The following is a 14080-nucleotide window of genomic DNA, read 5'->3' as shown; positions in this document are numbered from 1 at the left end:
ATGATGGTCACAGAATCCCCAGTACTTCCTTTTTAATTCAATCTGCTGTGCTTGGTAGAGGGGCAGTGGTGGTTCGGTGGTAGAATTCTTGCCTCCCATGCAGGAGACCTGGGTTCTATTTCCGGCCAACGTACCTTATGTTCAGCCACCACCTATCCGTCAGTGGAGGCTTGCGTGTTGCTATGATGCTGAACAGGTTTCAGTGGAGCTTACAGACTAAGACAGACTAGGAAGAAAGTCCTAACAATCTACTTCCAAAAATCACTCAGTAAATACCGTGTGGATCACAAAGATCCAACCCACCTCCGATCATGGGGATGGCACAGGACCGGGCAGAGTTTCGTATAGTTGAGGATCGGGTTGCCATGAGATGGAGGCCCACCCGATGGCAGCTAACAACGACAACAAGCTGTGCTCTGTATGACATGCCACAGAATTTCTACCTTAAACATGCTCCCAGCTCTTTCCCTTCCAGCAGCTTATCTTTGCTTTTGGGGTGTTTTTGAGCCAAAGACTTTCAGAAAGAGGGGAGCTAGGGGATAGGATGTGGCCCGGGTTTGCTCTGGTACAAATGGGGAGAGAGAAGTGTGGGTGTGGAGGGACCTGAGCAGCCAAAGGAGCCACCTCAGTCGGTGAGTTCATTGTTTTATGCTGCCACCTGGCTGATCACTGAACTGTGGGTTCCTGCCAACAGAGAATGGCAGTGAAGACAGGGGACATTTATACCGGAAGGTCTCAAAACCACGTTTCCTGATGGGAATCCCACCTTATGCAATAGACAAGCAACCCCATCCTTGTGACTAAAGAGTCCCTGCCATCCATCAAGGGGAAACCCATTGGTGTGGAGTCAATTCCAACTCACAGCGACCTGACCCCACGTGACAGAGTAGAACTGTCCCGTATGGTTTCCTACAGAAGCAGACTGCCACAGCTTTCTCCTACAGAGCAGCTGGGGGGTCTGAACCTCTGACCTTTCAGTTAGCAGCCGAACACTTAACCTCTGCACCACCAGGGCCACTTCATCAAGGGGAAACAGGGAGTAATTCTAAGGCCAGACTCGAGGGTGAGGTGTTTGTTCAGCAACTGAAAATGAATGTGGGTTCTGCCCGTCTCCAACTCACCGTGTGTTCCGGAAATCTACAAACGCTTCTTATTGAAATCCTCAGTAAGATGTTCCACACTCATCTTCAAGGTTCCTGAGCAGGAGAACACCCTTGCCCCTGCAGAAATTATCTTTGCTTCCAGTGACATCAAGGGGGAAGAAAAAGTAAATCACCTCCAATGGAAAATCCATGCCGTCGTCCAGAAAAAAAAAAAAAAAAAATAGCTCACTTTTACTGAGGGTGTACCGTCTTAAACAACATGCTAAGGCTTTACAAATGCACAAGGAATAGCCAGTGCTCTCTGGAGCAAAATGCGGAAGGAGACAGTGGACCTATCTCAGGCTGAACACACACAGACTCAGGGGAGCCTTCCTGGACAGAAAGAACATGGTGGGCGGCTTGGTGGGTACCAGCAAAGATTGGCCTGTGGGCACTGGTAAGACATACTTTTCAGAACTCCCAGAAAACCATCTAAGGAAAGGAACCATTTTGCCAATGAGGCCAGATGTTTTGCCAGGCCAAAGTGGAAGCTCTGGGTTATCAATATTAATTAACTTTACTTGTACACATAGATTGGAAAGCCTGGTGACATTCAGGTTATATACTCTTATGGATTTAATTGTGTTCCCCCCAAATATGTGTTGTAAATCCTAACCTCTACACCTGTGGTTATAATCCGTTTGAGAATGGGTTGTCTTCGTTATGTTAGTGAGGCAGGATTAGTGTAGGGTGTATCTTGAGTCAATCTCTTTAGAGATATAAAAGAGATTAAACAAGTGAGCAGAGTAAAGATGGGGTAAGATAGATGCCAAGACACAAGAAGATCTCCAAGGAACAGGAAGCAGAAACTGAAGAGACAAGGACCTTCCTCCAGAGCCAAAAGAAAGAAAAAGGCTTCCCCTAGAGCTGGTGCTCTGAATTCAGACATCTGTTTGTTAAAGCCACCCACTTGTGATATTTCTGTTATAGCAGCACTAGACAACTAAGACACACACATATCATCTTTGATCCTAAAAAGGGAGGTGTCATTTCAATTCTACTACAAGAAAACTAAAGCTCAGAGAACTTATGAAATCTCTCATGATGCTCATCGAGTTGCAACTACGATGCACTGAATAGGTGCAAAGAAAGGACACCTTCATTGCCTTCAGCCCTAGTGTTCAGCATTTATTAAACATAGACAGTGTACCATGCACTGTGATAAAGGTTGGTGACACCAGTATAAACCAGTCTTTATCCCTGTCCATAATGATTTGTAATCTAATTGGGAAAGGACAAGAGAATATTCCAGCAGGTATGACATAATTCCATTGATTCCTGTATTTGGCTTGACTCTTATCTGCATGGATCAGGGGATGAGGAACATGTTAGTTGGGATTAGATACAGTTGCATGTAATACAAAATTAAAATAATAATAAAAAAGAAATGTTTCTTTTCACTCACACAAAATAGGTAGGTAGGCAGTTTCTTGAGCATCAGGATCCTTGGTTCCTCCATCTTTCTGCTCCACCAGTCCCAGCATGAAGCTTCCATTTTCAAGGTCACCTAATGGTCTAAGATGGATGCTGAAACTGCAACATCAGGCCTATATTCCAGACAAGAGGGGCAAAGAGAGGAGGAGAAGTGCAAAAAGAGTGCCTGCTGGCTGATGAATCTTTCTCAGAGGTCCCCCCAACCCCATGCTTTCTGCTTCCAAAACATCAGCCACCATTCATTGCAAGGAAGGCTCAGAAATTTGGTTCACAAAAACTTCACCAAATAAAATTGGAATTCTTTTCTAATGAAGAAGGGCAGAACAGATATTGGATACCCCACTAACAACCTCTTCATTGGTAACAGAGAAAAATTAAATAGGGAAGCAGAGAGTTGCCTTGTTGTTGTGTGCCCTCAAGTGAATTCTGACTCACAGTGACCCCACGTGATAGGGTAGAACTGCAACATAGGGCTTCCAAGGCTGTAAATCTTGACAGAAGCAGACTGCCACATCTTTTTCCTGCAGAGCAGCTGGTGGGTTTGAACCACCAACCTTTTGGTTAGCAGCCGAGTGCTTTAACCACTGCACCACCAGGGCTCCTTAGAGAACTGCCTACTCTTTACAAATTAGAAATCTAGCAATTGAAAGGTCTGTTCTCTCCAGGTCTTTCTGAGCTGCTATGTTAGACCTATGGTTAGCAATGGTGAGCCACACCCATACCCCAACTTTAAAAATCATAAAAGTAAGAACTTCAGGATTGGAACGTCTCAACAATCTTTCCTTTCCACCATCTCAAGAGCACTACTTATCTTCTTTTTGGAAGATTCTTGCACATTGCTGTTGTCTAATATAGTGCTGAAAGATGAGCCCCCTAGGTTGGAAGGCACTTAAAATACACAGCGGCCGTAACGAGACCAGGCAGTGTTTCGTCCTGTTGTACGTGGGGTAAAACCCACACTTATTTGTAATTGAACCATTTAAGTCACCAGCTGCTTACAAACACAAGCACAATTCTTAGTGATACAGTTCACTAGTACCATACGTTATCAGTGGAAACCTGCAGTCCTTCCCCAGCACCTTACAACTGGACTCTTGCAATGCTTCTTGGAGCCAGGTGTTCCTACTCTATGTTCCCACCTTGAAAGTGGATCCCCTTTCCCAACAGATCCTGTAACTGATTTTGTGGTCTAGAGGAAGAGGGGAACACATAGAAGGAACAGAAGTGGCCTGAGGCAAACTTCACTACCTTCCCTCCAAGGCCAACTGATATGGAACCCCATGGAGATGGGTCTTTTAATAATAATTCCACCTAAAGCAACATTGCTTTCCGTGAGGCTCAGGTTCCTGGAAGTAGCCTGGAAATAACTACCTTCCCAGGGCCATGTTGCCTCTGCCCTACTTTCAGGTGCTGAGCTCTGGGCCCCAATCAAGTGCCATTATCATGTAGAACCATGGGACATACTTAGGAGAGAAAGCACCCTGACTTGCATTCAGAAAACCCAGTTGAATTCAGCATAACCGCTCACTAGTTATGTGGTCCTGGACAAAGCACTGTCTCTCTCACTGAGTCTGTTTCTTCATCTCTGTTGTTGTTGTTAGTGGCCGTGGAGTTGGCCCTGATTCATGACGACACCATGTACAACATAACAAAACATTGTCCGATCCTGGACCATCTTCACAATAGTTGGTATACTCAAGTCCATTGTTGCAGCCACTGTATATTTTGAGTGCCTTTCCACCTAAGAGCTCATCTTCCAGCACTGTATCAGACAATACTCTGTTGTGATGCGAAAGGTTTTCATTCGCTTTCTTTTTAGTCAGCCTTAGTCTGGAAGCTCTGCTGAAACCTGTCCACCATGGGTGACCCTTTTGGTATTTGAATTACTGGTGGTATAGCTTCCAGCATCACAGCAACACACAAGCCACCACAGTGCAACAACCTGACAGATGGGTGGCAGCCTTTGTGTCTTTTTGGGGTAACACACCAGAATGTTTTGTCAGCGTAAGCTGTCTCACAATGACATGGGTGCAAAGTCTCCAGATAAAATACAGGATACCCAGTTAAATGTGAACTTCAGATAAACAACAAATATTTGTTTAGGGTAAGTGTCCACACAATATTTGGGCTATATACTAAAATAATTAGCTGTCATTTGTCTGAAATTCATATTTCATTGGGTGTCCTGAATTTGATTTACTAAATCTGGCAACCCTATCTATCTGGATGGATTGCTTTGTCATGTCTCCTCATTGCCCATTTTCTCCTGTCTTGCTCATTTCGCATTCTAACTCAAACAGAGCCTTCTCAGTCTTGCAACATATCCTCCTTCCATTTGCCTCCTTAAATATGGGGACTCCCCAGGAATGCATCTGCGATCGTTTTTTTTTTTTTTTTTTTTCTCTACACTGTACTTCCCTGGGGAAGCTCATCCACCATAAAACTAAAACTATCATTTGTGAATACAGGAATCTCAAGAAGTCAGGGTGGTGTAACAGTTAAATGCTTGGCGGCTAACCAAAAGTTGGTGGTTCGAACTGACCAAGCAGTTTCATGAGAGAAAGACCAGACGATCTGCTCCCTTAGAGATTATAGCTTAGAAAATCCTATGGAGCAGTTCTACTCTGTCACACAGGGTCACAATGAGTCAAAAATTGATAGGACCTAACAGCAACAACAAGTTCCAAATCTCTCTCCGTCACTAATCTGTCTACTCAACTCCAGACTCCACTTTCATCTACCTATGGGACGTCAGCATTATGCTCTAAAGGTTAAGGATTAAAACACAACATACCTTTCTGTAATGAGCATTCCCACTCCATTGCCTTCGGCCACGAAGGACAGAAATGATCACTGATAATTCTAAGGGCATATCCCACCTCTCTTCTCTTTCCAAGTAATCCCTCTTCCTGTGCATCATGAAAAGGCATTGGTGCCAATGCCTAGCCTTGAGCCACCAGTGGGTTCATTCAACTCCTGCAGAAGAGAACATGGGAATGTGTCCCTATGAAGGAGCTAGAGAACCTCCTTCCAGCTAGAGAACCTCCTTCCAGGGCTGGGGACCCATAGATGGATTTGCCACTCTGCTATTCCCTCAACAACCATACTGAATTTCTGTGGTGATCCAGGTACTGTGCTAGGCATTGGAGGCCTAGAGATGAGTCAGATAGCTCTTTCCCTCCAGGGCTCACAGGGCAGCGACCCCATGCCACGCTCCTGAGTGTCTGTTGTTACCCTTAGTTGATGTCAAGTCGATAGGGAGGCATGCAGACCCTATTTGTCTGGGATGTGGTGAATAGGCAGCCCAGGAAGTCCTCCTAGCCATCTCATCTCCTGAGTTCAGGTCTCTCTCTCTCTCTCTCTTTTGTTTTTTCCATTCATTTGTTCATTCAACAAATGTGTACTGAGTACCTACAGTGTGCCAGGAAGTGCTCTGAGTTGGGGTACAGCAGTGCACAAGACAGACAAAAACCCTAGACCTCATGGAGCATACATTTCAGCCCTCATCGGGGGAAGGGGGCAGAAAAACAAGTGAGTAAAAGATTCAGAAAGTTAGACGGTGCTTTTAAAGCGATGAGCCCGGTTGCGAGTATGGGGAAAGAAAGTGATATTTAGAGAAAGACCAAAGTGAAACAGGTGCGGGACGAGCGTCCTCTTCCTCTGCGTGTAGTTTGCGCAGCTACATTACCAGGAGAAAAATGGCGCGTTCTCTCCACCGACAGGAAAAGAGGCATAATCAAAGGGGAAGAAAAGCCCAGGACGGCAGAAATTATTCCATTCCAACTGTCCCTGATGGACACTTGAAAACCAGCCCTGGGGACGGAGCCAGGCCTGCTAGGCCGAGGGGCTCCCGGGGCCCCTCTCTCTGGCTGTCAGGCTAATCCCATTGCCTCCTCCCACTCCGCCCCGCCCTAGGGGGCGTTTGCTTGGGGGAGGAAAGTTCAAATCCAGCTCAAGCAACCCCTGGAAGGCACTTTGAGCAGGAAAGCAGCGGTACCGCCCGCCCCGGAGGACTGGGACAGCGAAACCAGATTGGGACCCGGTGGGTCAGCCTGGCTGCGGGGCGCTGCGCACCTTACGTCCTGGGCGCCCCTTGTCCAGAAGACTCGAGCTCCCCGCGGCCCGCGCGCCCCGCTCCAGCGACGGCTCTCCACCCTCGGAGCCGGGATCCGGCCTTCCATCTTCTCGGTGGGCACATAGCTCCCTTTTCTTTAATGATCACACTCTCTAGGCTAGCCAGCAGCCACGGACCGCAGCTCAGGGCGCCCCTTTTCGCGGCCCGCGGGTTCAGAGATGGAGGATTAAGTGAGCGTTGGTCCCTCTCAGGATACTGTTTTGCTCGGGCCCGAGTGTCTCCCGCGCCGAGTTGCACAACAAACCATTTAAACATTTCAGCACAAAACCCGCTCCATTGTGGAGCCGCACATTAAGAAGTGTTACTCGCTTTGAAGTTTTTGTCTAATGGCTCTAAACTGAAAGAAAATGTTTTCCTATTACTTAATTCAATCATAGCGAAGAGACTTGGTAAAAAGCCCACGGATTTTGCCCCAAAGTGTGACAGAGTTCTCTTTGTGTTTGCTTATCCTGCCCTGTCACACACTTTAATTCGCCTCTCTTTATCTGGCATTCAAAACTTTCTTCAATGACATTCAATAAGGTCCAGAGTCTGGAGGGGGAAAAAAAAACTGGTTATTCTCCTTCCCCCCCTCCCCCCGCCACCCCCATATTCTTTCCCAGTAGCTTTGGCCTTGCTCGCATGCAGGGCTTTTAACCCCTTTCTCCCCTGCCGCACGCGGCGGTTCGCCGAAGAGCCGGGCACCGGCCCCTCGCCGACTCCAGGGTCCCGGGCGCACGGCCGCCCCCACTTCACCCAGCGGGCCTTGTGCGCACCCCACGCCTCTCCCACTGCCTCCGCCCAGCCGGATGCGTGTCTCCCAGTCCAGATCCTTGCACTTCACTTGGTGTCGGCGGCCTGGCCCAGCGCAAATGTCCCAGAAAGCAATTAGAAAGGAATAAGGCTGCGCGGGTGCGTTCCGGCGAGTTTGAAGGCACCACCCCAAGTAGAGAAGCCTTGAGGACCGAGACCCTGGCGGTGGGGGAACTTAGCTCTCCCTCCACCCCAACCCAAGCAATTGGGAAAACATTGAACCCTAAGTCCTGCTAGATAAGAAGTCCTCCATCCAAGGGATTTTCCCATTGCCCCTCTTTTATGGAATCGTATTTTTTTTTTCTCTCTCATAACAAATTCGCTCTGCTTTTCAATCAGTTATGTTTGTTTGTTTTTAACAGTTGTCATAGAGAAGATTCAATCAATGGTGAAGCTCCGCGTCCACACTTGGCTTTTCAGCAGCCTTATTCACACGCACCGGTTCCTCCCTCTGGAAAGCGTCCCCCTCCATTTGTCACAATTCCCTTCAGGGCTCCAAGCAGGTGACTGCAGCTATTCAGTCCCAATAAAATCGAAAGTAAACGTCTCTCAAGAAAAGTCGCGGGCTGAAAATTGGAAATATTTATGCTAATTTCCCATTGTATGGAAAAGGCTCCTGGGTGAAGCAGCTCTGAGTCCGAGAAAGGTTTAAAAGGCTGAGACTGTGTACTCAGCGCCAGGCGTTTGAAGTTGTTTAACCATTGTGTGACCAGAAAGAAGAAAAGTGACGCTGCGGGAGGAAAGAGCTGGGTCTCGGGAGAAGGGAGCCCGAGCAGGGTGGGCGAGGCGACCGGCACTATAAATACAACTGCCTTGCTCCGGGGGGTTGCTAAGGGGCGAACTGCAGGAAGGCAGTGGTTTCCGAGTTCTCGGGCGAGTTCACTCTGGTGTGCGCGAGTGTAAAGGGCGCCGGCAAGGGTCCCGCGGGGAGGGACCGTTTACGCCCGCCACAGCTGGTGAGGGTGTGAGGTCTCGGGGTCTGCACCGTCTAGGTTTTCATTCTCGTTCCCTGTCTCTGTCTTCTGTCGGTGACTTTCAATAGCTGTTTTTCTTTTTAAATTTAAAAACCTTTTTTTTTTTCCATTCTCGGCGCTGGACTTTTGAAGGAAAGGGCTGGTTGACTAGCGTCTATCAAACAGAGACTGACGCTGTAGGCAGCCCCAAAGTTAAGATTATTTGGAAAACTTAGGAAAACAGAAGGATACCAAAGGGGCTAGTGATGGATAAGAAAGACTGGGCGCTTCTCCTTCCTCTCCAGCGTCCCCCGCCACGCAGGAAACCGATCCTCCTGCTCCCGACCCCTGGAGAGGAGAGGGAATTCCACAGGTGGATATGGGAACCTGCAGCAGGGACGGGCGGGGTGCACAGCGCTGAGCTGAGGAACCGAGTAGAGACAGGATGCTCTTGGAGGGCAGGGGGATTGAGAGAAGGAAGGGGACGGGGACCAAGTGCGCAGAGGAGATGGGGTGTGTGCCCACGGGGAGCTGTGGAAACCAGGCAGCAGGGGTGCAAAATCAATAAGATAAGCGGGCCGATGGCGAATGCAAAGCCAAAGGGGAGTAAGGAATAAAGAGAAAGAAAAGAATATTAAATCGCGGGAGAACGAGAAAATAAACCCGCGAAAGGGAGCGGAGGGGGCGAGGGCGCCCGTTACGGCGTGGGTGGGGTTGACAAGAATAGAGTACATTATGCAGTTCATTTAGTTAACAAGTGAAATAATGAGGAAGCGTGCAGAGTGAATGCCAAGAGAAAAGGCACAAAAACCCTATTGAGAGGCCCCGGCCGCTCCTGGCGTAGGCCATCACATGGCAATAGTCCTATTTAAGCGGCGCCGCCGGCGCCTTTCAGCACCACTAGCGCTGGCCAGCACCCCGCACTCGGTGGGCGGCGCCCGTGGCAGCGGCAGCAGCGGCGGCTCCATCTTCCCGCCGGCCATCAGCTCCCGCCTGCCCCGTGGAGGCAGCTGCCGGGGCGGCCGGCTCGGGAAGCGCGTGGAGAGCCCCGAGTGGTGAGGGGCGCACAGGCAGGCTGGCGGCAGGGCCACCACGTGCCGGGGCCATGCCGCGCTCCTTCCTAGTGGACTCGCTGGTGCTGCGCGAGGCCGGTGAGAAGAAGGCGCCCGAGGGCAGCCCGCCGCCGCTCTTTCCCTACGCGGTGCCCCCGCCGCACGCGCTGCACGGCCTCTCGCCTGGCGCCTGCCACGCGCGCAAGGCCGGGCTGCTGTGCGTGTGCCCGCTCTGCGTCACCGCCTCGCAGCTGCACGGTCCCCCCGGGCCGCCCGCGCTGCCGCTGCTCAAGGCGTCCTTCCCGCCCTTCCGCTCGCAGTACTGCCACGCACCCCTGGGCCGTCAGCACTCTGCCGTGTCGCCTGGGGTTGCTCATGGCCCGGCCGCCGCAGCCGCGGCCGCTGCTCTCTACCAGACCTCCTACCCGCTACCGGACCCCAGACAATTCCATTGCATCTCTGTCGGTAAGCCGAGCCGCCAAGCTGGGAACAGGGCACAGGAGACCCGAGGCAGACTAGCCTCGAAAAGAACCGGGGAGGGGGAGGAGGGATCCTGGGTGTTCTGGGGGCGGTTAGGGCCGTATGGGAGCGGGGGGGAGGGGGCTGAGGGAGGCGCTCAGATAGAAGGCCGGGACAGGACTCCCGGAAGGGGAAGAGGACAGAAGCTCCAGGTCCTGGAGAGGGCGCCCAGGGGGAAGTGAGGGCTGGGTCCAGGGTGTTCTATAAGGAGGTTCCAGGACGGCGTGACTCCCGGTAGAATCAGTGTCCCAGGGCTGTGCGTCCGCGGTCACGCTGCCGCGGATAATAGAGAAACCAGTGTCTCAGGACTTCTAGCGTCCGCCCAGCAGGGACTCTGAGCCACGGCGCTAGGGTCTGACCGCTTCCGTCTCTGCCACCCCCAGACAGCAGCTCCAACCCGCTACCCAGCAGCAAGAGGATGCGCACCGCCTTCACCAGCACGCAGCTGCTGGAGCTGGAGCGCGAGTTCGCCTCCAACATGTACCTGTCACGCCTGCGCCGCATCGAGATCGCGACCTACCTGAATCTGTCGGAAAAACAGGTGAAGATCTGGTTCCAGAACCGCCGGGTGAAACACAAGAAGGAGGGCAAGGGCAACAACCACCGCGGAGGCGGCGGCGGAGGCGGCGGCGGCGGCGGCGGCAGCGGCAGCGGCGGCGCCGGGGCTGGCGGGAGCGTGCCGCAAGGCTGCAAGTGCGCTGCGCTCTCCTCCGCCAAGTGCTCCGAGGATGACGACGAATTGCCCATGTCTCCATCCTCCTCTGCGAAGGACGACCGAGGTCTCACGGTCACTCCCTAGGCGCGCGCTTCCCTAGGTTGCCCACCCCCACGTCCTCCCTGCGCCTCAAAAACTGGCCCCGGGGCGAAGCGCTGGTTCCCTCCACCCACTGCCAAACGGCTGCCACGCACGGATTTGGCACCGCTTTGCCTTTTCTTTTTTTTTTTTTTTTGCCGAGGCCCCGGGCCCTAGGCGGCGCCGAGAGCCTGGCAGAGACCCGACGCTTGTTTCCCCGTCCCAAGGCCCGCAGCCGCCCCAAGCGAACTCCAAACAGAGCTGCCGGCGCTGAAGTCCCCAGGCGCGCAGCCCCGCGGATCCTGCGGGCGCGCCCGCCCACCCAGCGCCTACTGGCCACGGCGCCTCCTCGCCCGCCCTCTCGGGGCTGGCTCCGTTTCCTTCGCTCCCTCTCCCTTTTTTTGCCCTCGGTCAAGCTCGGCCTTTCACCCCTCGATGCCCTTTCGCTTCCCTGTTTTCACTTCTTTTTCTTCACCCCTTTCCTGTGGTCGTCTATCCAACCTGCCCTCCTCCCCCACCGCACGCATTTAAGAACATCTCCCTTTCCTTTTCCTTTCCTTTCCTTTCCTTTCCCTCCTCCGGGAGCGTCCTCGAACTTCAGTTAGTTTGTTTGTCGGTGGATCAGGCCACGCTGCCGCAGCCCCCGCGGCTCCTCTCCCAAAACCGGAGTGTTGTCGTTCGCAGTGGCCTGGTCGGAAAGCCAAGTCACCTTGTTTCCAGCCTCTTTGCACTCCCCAAACGGAGGCCCCACTCTCTCCCTCGAGATCTGCCCGCCTCGGGCCTTTCTCCCCTTCCCCCCATCCCGGACTCCCGCCCCACCCGGGCATAGCAACGTAATTGTACGGTCTCTGTAATACCAGGAGATATTTATTTATTTATTTATGTACAAAAATTTTTAATAAACTTTTTTTTTTTTCTTAGAGATGCCCACGGCTCTGGGCCCCGGGGCCTCCACTCTGGAATGGAAAGGCCCGGGTCTGGACTGGGCTTCCCTCCTGAGACTGGGGCGGGTCCAGAACGGGGTACCGGCGACGGAGCCCCCTCCTCACTTGGTGCTTTGCCAGCTTCTCCACGCCCCTCAGCCACAGCTCTGCGGAGACTCGGCCCCCCGCGCCGGCTCCAGCGTTCCCGGGTCCCCTCTCCCGCTGGGGCTTCGCGGTCACGCGCTGGGGCGGGCAGAAAGCCGAGCTCCAAGGGAAGCAGGGAACTCTGCGGGCTCTGGGCCTCAGGTCCCGACCCCTGCCCCACCTCCAGCCCTCGGGGTCTCGCAGTCCTCATGGGCAGCCTCAAGGATAGAGACCACATCCTCCAGAGCGCGAAAACTCGGTCCTTCACTGCGCTCGGGTTGACAGTGATCCTTTAGGGACAGTTCCCAGCCTGCGAGATGGTGGGGTCTCCTCTTGGAAGGGTCCGGCTTTGATTTCAGGCAGATTCTATTAGCCGGTTGGCTGTTCACGGCCCTTACGGGGCGGGGATTCCGAGGACTCGGAGAGATCCTTGCCCCTGGGAGTCCCCGTGAGGGTCCCTGTGTAGCCTGAGAGGGTGGCTCCCGGACCTCACCTCCTCACCGATTCTCAAAACGATCTTACAGCCCATACATTTTAGAATCCACACCCAAACTCTCTCTAGGGAGCTATGCGGGGCTTTTTACGCGCTGTGACCTGCAGGGTTCCTCCGACACCAAGGCAGAGCCGAGAGCGCGCAGGTCCTGGAGGAGGCATTTCTGCAGCTCAGGCAATCAGATACAGGCAACGCCTGGCCCGAGAGTCCCATTCCGTGTCTCCAGGACCATTTTCCCTCCAGCTCTTGCCTCCGCGCCACCTCACACACACATCTTGGGGGGCACGGGCTCCCTTGTTTCTAGGCAAAGCAAACAAACAGATCTCTCTGGGTGGCAAAGTCTCTCCGGCTGGGGTTGCTCAACACTTGTGGGGGTCATTGCTAAAACCTTGCGTCTTTTCCCTCGCATCGAGCTGAGCGCGGGGTCTGACCCGAGTTTCCCCGAAATAAGGGCAGGGCGGCCTGAGTTCCAACCGAAGGGCTGTTCCTGGTTCTTCCTGGTACAAGAACCTGGATTGTGCCCTAGACGAGTGAGAGTCGGTTCCACCGGTTCCCTCAATCTGAATCCCAGTTTCACGGGGACCAACCAGTTCTCCCACCTCTCAGGAGGGGGCATCGTGCCAGTCCCAACTAAACCAAAGTATCTGACAGCATACCACGAATAGAATTCCAACTAATGGTTTATTACCAGGGACAATTCTGAAGCTTTTGGAGGTTTGCGAGGCCCAAACTATCTCTGGGGGCCCTCAGTGAGTGTGGTTGCACTCCTTTAGCTCCAGCCCGCCTTTCGTTGGGATTCTGGGGGCGGGAGCAGCACGGCCTCCAGGGAACAAGTCCAAGGTGGGTCTGAAGGGATGGCTTGGAGCCAGCTCCTTAGTTTGATTTCGGGGTGGGGTACGGTCAGCTCGCCGGCGCGTGATGGCAGGCTTCTCGACCAGCAATGAGGTTGGGGAGGAGGGATGGAAAACGGAGCTTGGACAGATGTGAAGAAGCTGGAACCCTGAGGCCTAGGACCGCCCCCCCCCACCCACCCAACAATATCCTTCAGTTGCACCAGCCTGCGCAGAGGTCCCGCTAGCCCCTGGCTGCTGGAGGAAGCCGAAGCTCCGCTGCTGCGCGTGGGTCCAGCTCTCCCAGGAACCGGTGTTTCTTCCTCTCGGCTTCGGCTACCCAGTGCATCTTTTCACCGCTCCGCTCGGGAAAGACCAACTTCTGCTTTCTGGAGAGCTGCCCTGGCAAGCAGTGGGAGGAAACACACAGCCTTTTCGTGTCCCTCCTAGCTGTGGCCAAGGCCTTGTCGGGAGCGCAGCGCTGGGGTATGTGGAGGCGGCTGCGGGGCGGTGCTCTGGGACTTTCAGGATCCGGCCTCCACCAGGAGGGGCGGCGACCGGCCTTCGAGTCTCAACAGGCTGCCGCTCAACAATTCCTGGCGCTGCTGGCTCTGGCTGGACTGCAGAAGTAGCCAGGACTTCGCGCCCAGCCAGGCCTTCTGCTCTGAATCGCCGCAGGCCTGAGGGCTTCGGTCCCAGCCCAAGACGATGCCTGAGCCGGGGCAAGGGCAGGACCACAGCTTACTGGAGCTCCTGGAAGCTCATCTGGGGACACAGAATCCAGACTTGAAGCCCACACTGTTATAAACTGGAATTTGGGGCTTGCAACGCAAATTGTGAAATTAGAACCAAATTGACTATCAGGATGAA

At 53.2% G+C, this 14080-nt stretch overlaps 1 protein-coding gene and 1 long non-coding RNA gene across 5 annotated transcripts in view; one reads left to right on the top strand and one right to left on the bottom strand.

Moving 5' to 3' along the window:
- Nucleotides 1-10641, bottom strand: part of LOC135228564 (uncharacterized) — a 108270-nt gene extending 97629 nt beyond the window's left edge. For 3 of the 4 annotated variants that reach the window (XR_010319107.1, XR_010319110.1, XR_010319109.1), the window contains exons 1-3: nt 10548-10641; nt 5371-5552; nt 1122-2689 (exon numbers count right to left, since the gene is read on the bottom strand). This is a non-coding gene — a long non-coding RNA (uncharacterized LOC135228564). Of the gene's footprint in view, nt 1-1121; nt 2690-5370; nt 5553-6650; nt 7342-10547 lie in introns of those variants that run through there. The other variant, XR_010319108.1, reaches the window with a different exon arrangement.
- Nucleotides 9562-10924, top strand: GSX1 (GS homeobox 1). Its single transcript, XM_064275314.1, has 2 exons — nt 9562-9973; nt 10411-10924. The coding sequence occupies exons 1-2, from the start codon at nt 9562-9564 to the stop codon at nt 10824-10826; spliced, it is 828 nt and encodes a 275-aa protein (XP_064131384.1). The 3' UTR covers nt 10827-10924.
- Nucleotides 10925-14080: the final 3156 nt, after the last annotated feature.

Source organism: Loxodonta africana, chromosome 23 (assembly GCF_030014295.1).
Source record: "Loxodonta africana isolate mLoxAfr1 chromosome 23, mLoxAfr1.hap2, whole genome shotgun sequence".
In the NCBI taxonomy this organism is placed as follows: Eukaryota; Metazoa; Chordata; class Mammalia; order Proboscidea; family Elephantidae; genus Loxodonta; species Loxodonta africana.
Note: the sequence above shows the minus strand (reverse complement) of the source record. Positions and strands in the feature narration are given on the sequence as shown.

What these genes read in the sequence shown, in the direction of transcription:
- GSX1 (XM_064275314.1), top strand. Translation starts at nt 9,562, where the DNA reads ATGCCGCGCTCCTTCCTAGTGGACTCGCTGGTGCTGCGCGAGGCCGGT. An exon ending in ATTCCATTGCATCTCTGTCG is followed by an intron (nt 9,974 to 10,410) that starts GTAAGCCGAGCC and finishes TGCCACCCCCAG; the next exon opens with ACAGCAGCTCCAACCCGCTA.